General features: G+C 31.6%; 1 protein-coding gene and 1 non-coding gene across 2 annotated transcripts; both read left to right on the top strand.

Moving 5' to 3' along the window:
* The first annotated feature begins 6,403 nt into the window (after nucleotides 1–6,403).
* On the top strand, nucleotides 6,404–6,796 carry LOC117241073. The gene has a single exon (XM_033507057.1). The coding sequence runs from the start codon at nucleotides 6,404–6,406 to the stop codon at nucleotides 6,794–6,796; it is 393 nt and encodes a 130-aa protein (XP_033362948.1).
* Nucleotides 6,797–15,418: 8,622 nt separating this feature from the next.
* Nucleotides 15,419–15,525, top strand: LOC117241076. The gene has a single exon (XR_004494886.1). It is a non-coding gene; the product is annotated as a U6atac minor spliceosomal RNA (small nuclear RNA).
* The last annotated feature ends 243 nt before the right edge of the window (nucleotides 15,526–15,768 follow it).

Consider the following 15,768-nt stretch of genomic DNA (forward strand, 5'->3'; position numbering starts at 1 on the left):
CTAGTATGAAATTTTTTAATAGACAATTATGTCCACTTTTATGTGGTACTTTTTTTTATAAATGAAATACCAGTTCTGTCGTTTCCTCTTCCATTTTTAACACATAGCTCATAGAATACCTTGATATATTGCCTGGGAAATGCATATATCGGTTTTACTTTGTTGTATACATTGGTAGTCACAGCATCCTCTTAGAGAATACATTTTGGATATTTTGCAACTTGTCAGATATATCGTAACCCGTAAATATGTTGGGCGTACATAAGAGCGAGATTGATACAATTGCGTCGCATAATTTACATTTTCCCCAGTTATAAGATTTTTCTATAATAAATGATCTCCAAATTGTCCAAAGTACAATTTCTTGCTTTTGGTACATAGCATTGTAACTAGCTTTGCCAAAGGTTTCCCACGAGGAGAAAAGGACTCCCAAATGAGGCTATTACTGAACTCCTTCTCACGCTTTTCCATTAATTTTCAGTGCTCCTCATGTCCGCAACTTATGTAGTCCTATTACATGATCCCCCTTTTTGAGTCTGGATATCCAGATCCCACGTTATTATATCATCGGTAAATATTAAAATAGTTTCCATTTTATTTTCCATATCTTCTATTTTTTAATTCCATCTGTCTGTAGATGTCTTGTCTTTATAAAAAATTCATTGCTTTGAAAGAATGATAAGAATTAAGATCAGAAATTTTAAAAAGGGCAAATCCTAGTACAACAAAATATACAAACAGTCAAAAAGATTGGTAAGATATTGGTACTGAGAACGGAAAAAATGTAATAAAACCTAATAATAAGAGAAAAATTCGTAGAAAAAATTGGAAAAGTCTACCAGTGTTCAAACTACGAAACATACAGTAAGCAGATACTACAATTTGTCTCGTTATTAAGATGTCGCGCGATGAGGAAGAGGCTTTCATACTACGTCACTAAATTCCTTTATATCTACGTCTCGCTATTGACAATGTTAACGCGAGTCGTAATGACGAAAATATTACAATGACTGCTGCGTGCGTATTGTTAGCATCAAAGCATCTAATACGCATTCATAAAGTGACGCTTTATGTATAATGGGCTGAAGAGTTCATAAAACGTCTGGACAACTATAAAGAAAATTCGATGCTAACAAAATAGGATCTCACTCATCAGTAAGGAGGATTGGGAATTCTGTAGCGAGATATGTAAGGTAAGAGAAAGATTAGGTACAAATTAGTGCTCAAAAATAGAAAAATGGCTACAAGATAAACAAACAAAAGCAAACTCGAGTAAATGCAACCATATTACATTTACACTAAGAAAACGGAAACCAACAAACATCCAATTGAATGGTACGCACATAACACAAACAAGGCAAGTTAAATACCTAGCACTCCACTTAGACACGCAACTTACATGGAAACAACATAGTAAATCAATTATAGACAAAATACGGATAAAAAGAAGACAGATGTACTGGCTAACTAGTCGAAAGTCTAAACTCAGCATAGCAAATAAACTAAAAATCTACAAAACGATAGTAAAACCAATTTGGACGTACGGAATACCACTATGGGGAACAGCAGCAATAAGCCACATAAATAAACTAGAGTCGCTACAATCGAAGATGCTGAGAACAACAGTCAACGCCCCATGGTATGTCAGAAACGAGGATATACGCAAGGACTTAAAAATACCAACGATCAAAGAAGAAATTGGCAGGTACGCAGTAAAATACAAGGAAAGAATGGCAACACATCCAAACCAGCTGGCTGCCGAAGCGAGCAAAACTCTGACAGAAAGAAGGCTAAAAAGAAAACACTCCACTGACCTCACTAAAGAAATAAAATAGGCAAACTCGAAGATGGTATCCCGCTGGGGGTAGCCATCCATATGTTATTTAGCAATTAAGATAGAAAAATTTATCAAATGTCCAGCTGGACAAATTGTTAAGTACAAATTAAATAATAATAAAAAAAAAATTTTCTTACATGGAACTATACACATATATTTTAGTGTATCAATCGATCTATGTCGGTATTCCTTATAAAAAGGTATTAATTTATTTATATCGAAGAACTATTAGCTTAGCAGATATTTTTAATATTTTGTGAAATTAAATAGATGAGAGACAAGAAAAGACACGAAACGGTATTCTTCGTTTGCACTGTTTACATTGTTCTTGTCTTTCATACGTTAAATCTGATAATTTAAAGTTAAAATTAAACTAGTTACTAATTAGAAATTAAAGTTAAACTAATAAAAGCTAAACGATTTTTGTTCAAACATTTTTTCCATGACTTTAATCCCTCGTAAGATGAATATTAGAATTACTGTTTTCAGTTAAACGAGACACCTATCGGAACTTAACTAAAGAAGAATTTAAAAAAAAGGTAGTGAAAGTAGATTTAAAAAACTACTCGTTAATATTTACATTTACATTTAATGAAATTAATAGATATGGTAATGAGTTATTTCTGTACATACATATGTACATTACTTCCTTTCAGTTTTCCTTTATTTATCATAATCTTTTTTCTCATCCCAATTGACTACTTTCACTAAAAACAATTTGCTTCTGTTCTTAGCTTTTACCTTATAAGCGCTGGTAATTTTTCCATCTATTTACTTGCAACTTCCTGTGTTCTTTTTAGAAAATAAAACTTGCTTTATAAACATAATATTTCTAAGAGTATTTCAAAGTGATTCTTCGAAATATGTATTATTGTTTAGAAATATAAATAAATAAATGAGGTAAGAGAATTAAAGGAACGCATTATACTACTTCTTCTAAAGAATCTTGTTTCTAAAAAATTAATTTAAAAATTACTGGAATATCGATACGTGATACGTAAAATTTAACGTGAATCTTCGTTATACATATTCAATGCCTATCATCTCTACGCATAATAAATAAAAAGCTAGTTTTACTGCTAAAAGAAATAAAAGCTTCTAGTTAAAATAAAGATACATTTTGAATTATGAAAACTTCGGAAACGAAATTACGATTAAAAATTTGCTAAAAATTAAAGTCTGTAAATAATTAAAAACAGCCACAAACAATATTTCTATACTACAATCATCCTTTCATTCCATCCTCTCTCCTCGAATAATCAAAAGTTCGATTAACCATAAGTATATAATATAGCAACGAGCAAGAAAATGTTTACAATCGATACTTCCATGAATGTGTATTGGTAACTTTTATGCTAAATATGTTGTATCCTATTGACAATAGTTGTCTATTCTATGATATACATATAACTTACCTAGATCTCTTTATTTCTCATATCAAATATAATTCCGTTTTATAAAATCATGTCTTCTTTGTATCGTTCCTCTTTTAAGTTTCCTTTTGTATAACATTGTCCATATATGTAATAATTAGATCAGATGTTTATGTTTTTAAGAGAATTTAAAAATGAAATTATATAAAAATTGATGAAATATCAAGAAAATATCATTATTTCGCTCATTAATTATTTTAGAAAAAGAAAGGTCAAGTTGAAAATACATCATTAAATAAAATTAGAGAAACAAAAGAGTAATTATTCGAAATAGGGGCCTTGTCAATTACAGTGACGTTAAAGTGTGTTGTCAAGGTCAATATTTGAATTTACTTAAAGTTTTTAACGAATGTCTTGGAAACTAAAGCCATGTTCAACTGGACAAATTGCAAAGTGCAAATTAAATAATAATAATAATAATAATAATAATAATAATAATAATAAAAAACTACGGCCAAGCAACAGTTGTATAGGAAACGGTATGTATAGGGAAAAATTGTTCAGACTGTTGATTTTGACGACACATTTCGAGGTTATTGAAATTGGCGAGGTTGCTTCTATTTCGAATAATGATCGATTACCAATAAAAGGAAATAAAGCAAATATAATTCATCAATTCAAATTACATCGCTACCAAAATTACAATGCAAAAATGTACAGGATGTACATAACATGCAAAAATATATAAAATATCCGAAACTATGGTTACAGTAACATTTAATGTTTATATTATATGTTTTTAATTATCGATAGATTATTGTAATTATCTAATCTCGATTACATTTTTTTTAATCCTATGTACTAAAGTAAATTAAATTTCTACAATAAAATGTATTTTTTATAATATCTAACAGTTAAAATCTCTATATGGATTTTATAAAACTAAATTTCCATAAAATTAAAATTGCATAAATATTAGTTCGACAGTAACAATTAACAACAAATATCGACAAACATATTGGAGCAGAAACATGTATGCAATACAATAGCAGTGCAACTACAATTAGACGCATCTTAATCTCGAATGATTTGAGGCTCGGTAAGAGTAAGACGTCAATCAGGATAAGCGAGTCTGCAATATGCAGCGAGCAATGGAGACTGCTTGTTGTAAAGGCTGGTTCAGGCGCGGCCAGTATATTAACCGAGTAGCAAGTAAAGCCGAATTTACACTGTTTCGTCGCGGGCGATTATTGCGGATGATTCATGAAAGAAAAGTCGTTTTCATTCTCGTTTTATTCGCAATAATCCTCTAGAGTGAACGGGTTAAACTCAACTTTACTGGCAGCTCTCTAGTAGTTTGACTAAACTACTGTCCGTGTGTGAACCAGCCTTAAGACGAATGCCTCGAAGGTTAAATGGGATCAACGCCGCGTTGTTCCTACTTGCCGTTAAATTACACTATGCCCTCACGTCCTTTCAATTGTACATACGAATCATCGATGTCACTGTACGTTAATTCAATTTGGATGGAATGAAAGAAAGAAGAAGCCACGGCACTAACCGCACGATTCACTGTCCAACTAACGACTCGTATCGCGCATAACTCGATCATGAAACAACTGGGTTAGCAATTTGGCGGCATGGATCGTTGATTGTCGACACAGGCAAAAGACGCCCACCGTGCATTATCAGAGGGAAAAATATGGATTTGACGAGAAGCAGATGTTACTTTTCACCGATAATCAGCACTCACGCCTAAAAGCTTACGCCGTTACGCTTTTAGTCGTTGTTTTAAATGCGGCTGCATTGCATCACGAAACGAAGTAACCAAGTGGGAGAAAAATCTGATCGTCGATATTGCAGCGAAATCGATGTAAACGGTCTCGATGTGTTCCGTCACGGTTTTCATTTCTACGAGGAATTGCATCTACGCTTATCTTGCTTTTTACATATGCTCACAGTAAAGTTATTTTAATAGCTGAAAATGTTAAACTTTTGCCCTTGTTGGGTATACTTCTTCTTAATATTTACAGTTTAAGACACAGACAGATTTTATGACAATTTTTTCAGTTTATTAAATATTTCTTTTAAATTGTAACATGTCATTTTCGGTATATTTCTTGTTGCCATCTTAATTTTAGTTGGAGGATGAGAAAAAATTAAAGAGCATACACGCTTGGAAGTTGCGACAATCTTTTCAAGTATTTTTCATACTTTAATATGGTTCCAATATCTTTTGTGTTGCTTGTATGTTAAACGAGAGAAGATTCCTTTCAATATATATGTTGCTTTTTTGTACTTTAATCTTAACGCGAGAAAAGAAAAGAATTGGAAAGTATATTTATACTTGTAGATTACGCGACTTGTAGATTTAAATATTTTAAATCTTTATGTCAGCACCTAATTAATAATTAAAAATAAATCTTTTCAACCGTAGAAATATTTATACATATTTCTAAATGTGAAAATGTTTATAGGAAACTTTTATTTGTTAAATAATAAGTGGATAAATTATAACCAAATCTTTCGATACGATAAGTCTTTCTCATATCGGAAAGGTCAAGTATTTTACTTTTTTTTCTGTTTATCAATTTTTTAATAATAATTGTGCGAGCATTGCTGCAAATAAATAAAAATATAAACAAACAATTACATTAATGGAATGTTTGTGTATTCAACATTATAATATGATTATTTAAAATAATTTATTCTAGAGAAAAATATATATAGGTAAATAAATGAATCCATAAAGAAGAAAGTAATATCGTGGGGATTATCTCCAGATCCGTTTATCCAGGAAATTAAATATCATTTTTTATCAGTAACGAACATACGAAGCTGCGTTTGGAATAGGAAGATATAAAATTAATTAATTTTTGCTGTATTCATGAAACAATTTCATTGTATCGAAAAGTTGTATTCTTCGATTTAATTTGCGTTTTTGTTTTTGAATTTCTTAAATTTCTTCTGCAATAGTAGTCGATAATCATTTAATTAAATAAGTTATATGTATACATAAAACTAATTATTATATATTAACAATCAAAATTAACATATAGCACTAGAATGATAGTAGATAACTTGTCTGAGATAAGAAATATTATACTATAATTCCTTTAGTGTGTTATACTTTCTACTATAAAATACGAGTATATCTTACACAAGCAATATCTGTGTCTATATATAAAGGAACATGGAAAAAATAGAGGAAAGACTAGACGGAAGAGAAGAGGAAGTGATGATCATCGGCGAAGACTGGAACGCAAGAACGGGAGAAGAGGGAGGGTCGATAAACGAGGACCTAGGGAAAGAAAAAAACAGACGATCAAAAGACAAGACGATAAACATGGAAAGAAGAACACTGCTAAAGTGTCTGGAAGAGAGAGGCTGGACGATAATCGATGGCAGAGATAAAGAAGGGGAGGAGTGGACCTATATTGGGGAGAGAGAAAACTCAGTAATAGACTATGCGTTTGGCAATCAGGAGGCGACAGAAGAAATAATCGACATGAAAGTAGGAAAAAGAACAGAGTCAGGCCACATGCCGTTAGAAATAGAATATATCTATTATATATATGATATCTAATCAATAACTTACGATGCTAGGATGTTAATTAAATTACAGCAAAGACAGAAATTATTGTATCGCAATATGGCATTACAACTTTGTAACTGCGTAACATCAGTAAGTAAAGACGAGCAGAAAAATATGAATCGTCTCCATGAGAGATCGTGTCAGAGCATTAACATCAGGTTCAACGCTGCAACTGCAATCGTGTGTGTAAGATGCTGTGACTGGTCGATGAGAGCTCGTCAGTGGTAAATTGGACGTATCAAGCCACATACTTTAACCAGTAGTCCTACTTAAGCTATAGTAGAAAAAGGTATGAAATGGTACACTCGGAGCTTTCATCAAAACATCAGATTTTCTCTATGAATGGAATCAATCGCATAATAGTGCTTTATGTTATATTTTAATCACAACCATACAATTAAATGATAAATCAGATGATGCATTTAGAATATCACATGATATGCACCGATCTATATATATCACATCTAAATCTATATATATCACAAGCATCGTATAAAATACATACAATTTAAGCACTAAATAATTTAAATGAAATATTGATGTTCGTGAAATATTATAAAATATATTTTTTATTTGACTATTTTAACGCGGTCAGCATACATTAAGCAAGTCAATCATTAAGCATTTTTATGATCCTACTCATATATCTTTGTAATATTATCAGTTTGTTACTTATATTTATGATACGTCTATTATCTAAGCTTTCAATGGAGGAAAACCTAACACAAAAATAATAGTAATAGAAAAATATATATTTCGTTTTAATTAACACGGAAAGAAAATTACTACAGACCTTGTTAACATTTCACTTTCGAATTAAATTAACAGTTTAATATCTATAAAATATATTTTATAATGTTCGTTCGTTCGTTCGAAAAGGAGTTCTCTGAATTAGAAGTATAATTCATGTAAAACTCGTGTTTAGAAGCGATAGATACAAAATAGAAGAGCAACCGATGAGGTAATTGGTTTAAAAATATATCGTCGGCAACTGTGGCCAATTTTACTTAATGCTTCTGTATTTCGAAAATGATTTCCGTCTTTTTGAATATCCTGATAAACATTCATATATTACACCATTTTTATTTGTAGCATAACGTTTCACACATATTGTTATGACTTTAGAGTATTATTTTCATTAATTTTTTAAATATTGCTACCGAATTACAACTCTAGAACTTTTTTTCTTTCAAACAAATTTTAATAAACTTTTTCGTATTGCAATAGTTTATTTATCCTCCATTTTTCATTTTTAATTTGTTCTTCATTTTTTATTTTTTATTTATTCTTCGTTCGCTTTCAAATATTACAAAATTTACAAGAAAGTAATTTTTATCCATCTTGTCCAGCATATTTTTTTAGTAAGTCTTGTGTAAAGTTCCTTATCGATTGTAATTTTGATTTTACCGGGTTCATGCAAAATATTCTAATGGATATTAAATTTAGAACAATATTTAATATATATGAATGCATAGAGAGTTATTAAACGTTTCTCGTCAATATTTATCGTAAAACATCGAAGAATAAAGAATTAATGCAAGTGATAGGTTATTCTACTATTGATTATACCATGATTATATTCAATACATCAATATATTATTGATTTTTTTTTATAAACTACTTTTATATTCAATCGCTCTTATTTTTGTTAATTAAATATATACTAGTACTTTATCTTCGTCCCTTCAAAATTTATTTTTTTCTTTTCATCACACATTGCAGAATTTTATGAAACTTTTTATCATTTATTAAATGCATTAATTACATTTTTTCTTTATTGCAATTTGTGCGTTTGTTATAGTCGTTTACTATAAATTTCAGCGTAAAATTAGCTTACTTTTCAATTTATTTCGTTACAATTTCCCATCACCTACAAATATATTCGATCTAGTAGTACCAGTACAAGAACTTGACGAACACATACAGACGTGAATTTATAAAATACGCAAATAGTCGCATTATATGCACGATCATTTCAAAATCAATTGGAAACAAAAGTTCGCTTTTACACGGCTTCGTTGTTTCTTCGCCCATATCAGTCGCAATTCGGACATTTTCCATCGCTTCGTTCCAGCTCTTTTCACAATTCAATTACCCCTACCCTCCCTTCTCCTACATAAACATTTCGTGTCCATTCGCAATTATTGTTTCATCCTGGACTGCGTGCGGTTTCTTTTTCGCTTCTGTCTTTTTATTGCTCGTCGAGAGTGACCTTCGACTGACGAGCTCGCAGCGAGATTTGTCTGTTTTAAAATAGCTCGTTTGGTCGCCGCATCTCAAATTTCACGCGAATTCTGACGGAAGCCGATACGCGTGGCGCATGCCTTTCGTCTGCCTCCATCGCGCGTTCCTCTTCTTGTACCATATACCATTCAATCGGCTTCGGATTTAGACGCGAAATGAAGGTGCGCACGCATGTGGAAAGTATTGATATGCGAACAACATATATCCAGTACGACACGCGCGCACAGTACACGCACGTTGAAATATATCAGCAATTGTTTAAACGTTGAACACACGCTCCGATTTCGACCGAACATAATGGCTGAACCTAACCCCAATAAACAGCAAGTCAGCTTCAGGTATTTGTACCGTAGATTGATTTTCTAGCAATTTCTTTGAAATATTGGCGATATGTTATTTGTTATATTAACTATAAGTGATTGAATTTTTAGAAAGTCTAGTTTTACCGAAGTGTAGATGTTGAAATTTGAAAGTTATAACATATAACCTCTACAGTAAGCCGCTGCAAAAATGAGTTTGATTAATTCCGGAATAGCCGTTCTTACGAAGCTGTTCAAAAATTAATGGGTTGTGTAAAATTCTGTTTAAAGGAAATTTTAGTTCCAACTTCGTCACTTTCTAATAAAAGTAATGTGAAATATGTAACATGGGTAATTTCGGTGTCTACATTGTTGCATACATTGTAGCATGATGTTGCCGTTCTCTCCATTTCTGAATTGTTTGTTAGCATGCGCGCGTAGAAAATAGTCAAGCCATTTCTTCCTAAGGAGAGAATATCAGTCAGGCATGAAAAATATGGCTTTCGAATCTTGGTGTGTTTTACTTTGTGCGATATTGTCGCGTTACAAATATCTTAAGCAATTTATGTAGAAGTTATAATTGTCCAGTCATATATATATATGTAATTATAGATAATATATAATTATATATATATATATATTTAAGTATATATATAATTAAAATAGTCATATATATATAACAATATTGTAATAAAATTTGTTGAAGATAGAATTGATTACTTGGATTCATCATTTAATAAAATAAAAAAGCCTATTAATACTAAGACGTCAAATAATATGTTAGATTTTTCATTCGAAGTTGCAAAGCTATTTTATATTTGTTGATGCCATAATTTGTTCACAATTACCACTTTATAGAAAACTAAAAGGAACAACTATGAGATTACTTCTATTATCAAATTGGAATTAAATAAGCAATATGACAAATTCTAGATAAATGCATAAATACAAAAAGTGAGAAAAAATAACTGAATATATAATAATTATTTAATCAGAAGGTTTTTGATGTAGAATTATAAAAAGATTCTATTTTATGTAATATATTTGTTCAGGTTTCTTTTTTAGTAAAACAATGAAAAGAATAACGTGGAATATTCGATAAATAATATTATAAAACACTTTACAACGATAAATTTTGTAATTTTTCAATAAGGAATTATTTTTGCCAAATTTTTACCCAGACACACTACGAAAAAAGATAAAATGAACAATTATTCGACTCAGAAAAAAAGCGGAGGAAAGTAATTGGAAAAGATAAAACGAACTTTTTAGTCAACGATGAAAATATTATTTTTAGGAAACATTTGATATACATTAGCCGAAATAATTGTAACAGTATGAATAGCTTTTCCGAATATTTGAAATGATATAAATAGTTTGTAAGTGAGTCAAGTGGCATGTAAGTGCCTTCCGCAGTCTGAAGAAAGGGAAATGACAAGCATCCGACGAATTGGCACTGCTGTTTTAATTCAACACCGACTCAAGTACATACTTACAGTAGTATTCCCAACTATTTATATCTTACGATAATATTAATAATTTTTATCGTATAGATACCATAGATTCAAGCTTTCTCCAAATATTTGGATAAAATGTCTAAGCAACGCAAAAATAATTTTACTCCGAAGTTATTTAAATACTCTGAATTGAATTAAAATATTTCTGCTCCTTATATTATAATATTTATAATTAATGCGCGGATCAATCTATTATATTAAAAAATAATTTCATAAATATTCCTTAAGGATCGATGTTAATTAAATTGTAAGTGTATTTTTAATTACTTAAAATTTATAGATAAGAGGACTTTATTGTTAAAACGATTTTCTAAACATTAAATAATTTACATTGATCTACACAGCCAATGCCCATTTATCACTCAAGTGTTCATTATTAAAGTAGAACAGAATGAAAGCGCTCTATTGAAAGAACGAATTGAAATAATAATTCTAGAGAAAATAAAGCAGTTAAGAAACACTGATTCTTTGATTAATTATGTATTTACAACCACAAACTCTTTTTAATGTATCCTGAAGTTTAAAAATTACAATTTTTTCCTTCATGAGAACATTGAAACAGGTAACTATAATTTTCTCATTTTCAACGTTGTTTCACAAATTTTATCAAATCAAAACTCAAAGTGATTGCATTCAAATTACGTCTAAACCAATATATATTGTATACTATAATTATTTCTTTTATAATATACAGATTAGTCTGACAATTCTCCAAGATCACATCATATATACTGCACGCTTACCATTTACCAATTTATTCATCATCAAACAGCTTCAAAGAGACCATCCATTAAAAATGCACTCTTCTCAAAATTTCTCATCTCAACATGAAAATTTATCCTCAACTGGCATCAGAACGACAGAATGTAATCATCATGGAACCACAAGTTGACAATTTATTAACAGCACCAAAACATCTCTCGTACCACGCTTACCGATTATTCTCTCTCGTACACCAAGAAGAGCTTCGAAGCACGTGGATCGGCTCACTAGTATCCTCGTGTGTCACTGCTCAGATCCAATCAGCTGAGATTTTCGCGGTCACTAGCATGATTTTCACTAGGATTTTCATGAAGACGAACGACAACGATGTTCTTGATGTCGATGGCGCCGAGACTATTAGTTCACTGCGACCGGCTTGTCGCGAGCCACCGGCCAGTGCCTAGGACAATATTAGAATCGTCAATCTACAAGCGTCTCCCTCTCCTTCTTGATTCGTCGTTGCCCATCTTCTGACGTGCTTCGTCTAGTCATCTCTTTTCCACTTTACAGCTTCGTTCTCGCTCGTCTTCCTTCACACGACTGTCCTCTTTTCGGCATCGTTTCATCGTCGACGCCATTTCACTTAATATTGTATCAGAATTTATCACAGTTGGTTCATCAGTTGATTAAGGGGGTGTTCTGAATTAGAATGTTCTAAAACAGCGTCTTTTTGTGATTTTTTTTAGAAGGGAAAGAAAGAAACGAAGTAATTGAATTTTCAGGTATGGTTTTATATATATTTAACGAATACGAAAAAATTTTTTTTAAAGTAAAAGAAAAAATTAGAACAGATTTCTAAACCTACTTCATGGGCTGCAGTTTTCAATCAGCGGGAAAGATCCATCTCGTAATTCTTGGCTGAAAGGAAAAACCAAAAAAGAATTAAATTATTATATATTTTTCTTCTCGATGAACTAAAAAAAAAGGCAGAAAATAGCGTGAAATTACAAATTTTGACGGGTTAAAAAAAATGTGTTTTTTAAAAAGAAAAAATAGACTTTAAGGTGCTATAACGATTATTTAAATAAACTTCTTGACGAACTTTTTTAATTCATCGAGAAGAAAAATATATATAGAATAACTTAATCCTTTTTTGGTTTTTCGTTTCAGTCAAGGATTGCAAGGTGGATCTTTCACGCCGATTGAAAACTGCAGCCCATGAAATAGGCTTAGAAATCTATTATAATTTTTCTTTTTACTTAACAACATTTTTTGTACTCGTTAAATATATAGAAAACCATACCTCGAAATTCAATAACTTTGTTTCTTTCTTTCCCTTCTAACAAATATCACAAAAAGACGCTATTTTAGAACATTCTAATTCAGGACATCCCCTTAAGGACTTGTCATATTTATTATCATATTTAACGCAGTCCTTCGGCTTAAATATTATTCAAAGCTTTAGAAATTATCACGTATTACTCTTATTCTTAAACCAAGGAAGCCAATCCATCCAGCAAATTCAAATGGACCAATCGCTCTTCCGTCAAATTTATCCAAACTCTTTCAGAATATGCTAATCGGACGACTTCATTCTTTTTTCGAGGATTCGAAAATAACGTCAGATTATCAATCTGGTTTTCGGAAGCGACATCCAACAGAACAAATTCATCGGATAGTACACAAAATCAGCCAAGACCTAGAGAAGAAAAAATTGTGCCCTGCAGCAGTGTTTCTCTGTATCACAGTTGTACTTAGTCAATAGATTTTTCACAATAAATATTTTGGAGATGCTACTAACTTTTTTATTACATATATTTTATCTCTCTATATTTCTTTATTATTATTATCTATATTTATTTTACTATAATTTTAGTTGGTAATTGAATTGAAAACAATTTCATATTCGATATCGCTGCTATAATTTAAGAAGTATTGTTATTTGGTCTTAGATATCGAATGAAATAAATTTCTTAACTATTACTTCCACATAATTATCGATTACTGCTGCAGAACATTTTAACTGTACACTATGTTCATAATTCTGAACTTTTCGTATTTTGCCTTTAGCATTCCTATAATATTTTTATAAATATTATCAATCAATATATCAAACGTCCTATTACTGTAATAAAATTATTGATATAACAATAAATAAACGTACTAATAACGACAATACCTTTAGTTATGTCTTAGTTATTTCAATCCGACGTGATCAACGAGATGTCCAGAATAAATTTCAATGTTACTCACCTGAAACAACAAATACAATAATTAAGTTATTAATGTGACATATTGGAATGGAGGGACTTGGGAATTTTTACATATAAATTAAAATTCATTTGGTTCTGTTAGAACATACATCATTTATACGTAATTCAATAAATAAATATAAAGCAAAAAACGTTGTGGCTCTATTATTTCCTTATAAAACGAAAGAAACTTTCCGGACAATGTAATATTTATAATCCACTGTATTAATATTTATGTCATATAAACACATGGAGAGAGACTATTAACAGGTACATGGTTTGCAAAGACACGTTTAAATTTAGTTAAAATATATCGCATTAGATGATATTCTTTAATGAAAAATTTACCGCAACAAAAACTACCGATGGCAGAAATTTAAATATTTCCAAAGGTAGTTGTGCTTTGAATTAACTTCTGTCGTACAGTAAATATGAATTAATGAATTTAAAATAAATTGTCACATTATCTTTTCGAATGCAATATTGTTTTACTGTAGATAATGATAAATTATATCTTATAGTTACTGATCGATCGTTCGCGTCGTAAATTCTCGTTACAATTAGACAATCGACGTCACGAAATGATCGATTCTCTATTTCGTTCAGGCCAATAGAGGTAGTTGAATTGATTATAACACTGAGAATAACAGGTTACAACGTACACTTTATTCCAGCAACTTTGTCGACATAGACAGTCACGCCAGGTGCGTATAGATATAAGTTAAACAGATGACTGATCTAAAGATGGACAATCAGGCAAGAAGATGTTGACTTATCTAAGGATGACAACTAACGAAGATATGTTGACTGATCTGAGGACGATGAACCAGTGAAGTTCGGTGACGATGCTGTTGTGACAACAGTCATATCCAAACCCACGTCATTCCACGCTACCTGACAGTGAACCGTTAGATTCTGACCTTACCTTTGCACATCGCCCAAAACTAAATTTTCCTCATTACATAGGGCACTCAGGATCATCTCCTTGCCCCTCAACTCTGCCCATACTACAAGAAATATAATGGCAGCAAAAATATATTATTAACAGCTTCATAATAGATTTAATAATAATAGTTTTAATTAAGGGAATTATTTACCTTTGCCCCTTGTATTTTGAGAGGGCTATGAAAAAAGTACATCTGTTTCGAGAGGCTAATTAGAATACTTCCTATGATATACATTGCCACATTAAGAATCAAATACTTTCCAATCAGCTAGAAGTTCGGCTGGGCAGCCAGCTCCTTAAAGCCCAGAACTGAAAGACGACGCGTCGCGAGTTCTCGAATCCTCGGCATATTGTACCTTTAAAAAGGGTTTTAAAATTTCTTCTCTTACTATGTGTATACAAGCAGGCAAGTGGCCAAGCCCGACACTTGCATGTGCTGTGGGATGTACTTTCTGGGAGTACTTGGTTGAACGGGCTTCGTGTTAAGCACACAGGGGCTCGACGATCAACTCGCACAACACTGGTCGGTCTACTGTCCAGGTTTGGAGGTTTTAGCCGGTAAGAATCCGGCACTACCTTCCGCCCATCTGTGCCAAGGGTGGTAAAGGTGTCTATGAAGATTTCCTCCACGTAAAAAAAAAAAAAATTTTTTTTTCTAGTATGAAAGGAGAGACGTTTAACACTCCCGTATACAAGGGTGGAACATACATATAAATGGTAAGACACTGTCGCCTTTCGGCGGCACTTACCAGATCTTTTTAAAATCAATTGTTTTAAAGTTCAATAGTATGGGAACTGTTTGCATCTTGTTCAGTACACAGGATTCGGTCGAATAATCTTTACAGACGACCATGCGATGGTTCCATGTGAAAAGATAGTAAGAGAATATAAGATACAAATTTTTCGTCCGTGGTTTAGTTTCCAAACAAGCGAGTCTAAAAATTTGTCAAGTATACTTGAACGTGGCTAATTATAGACTGGGTATGAACAAACAATCAACAGG

This window comes from Bombus vosnesenskii, unplaced genomic scaffold, assembly GCF_011952255.1.
Source record: "Bombus vosnesenskii isolate JDL3184/JDL3185 unplaced genomic scaffold, Bvos_JDL3184-5_v1.1 scf7180000015241, whole genome shotgun sequence".
Taxonomy (NCBI): domain Eukaryota; kingdom Metazoa; phylum Arthropoda; class Insecta; order Hymenoptera; family Apidae; genus Bombus; species Bombus vosnesenskii.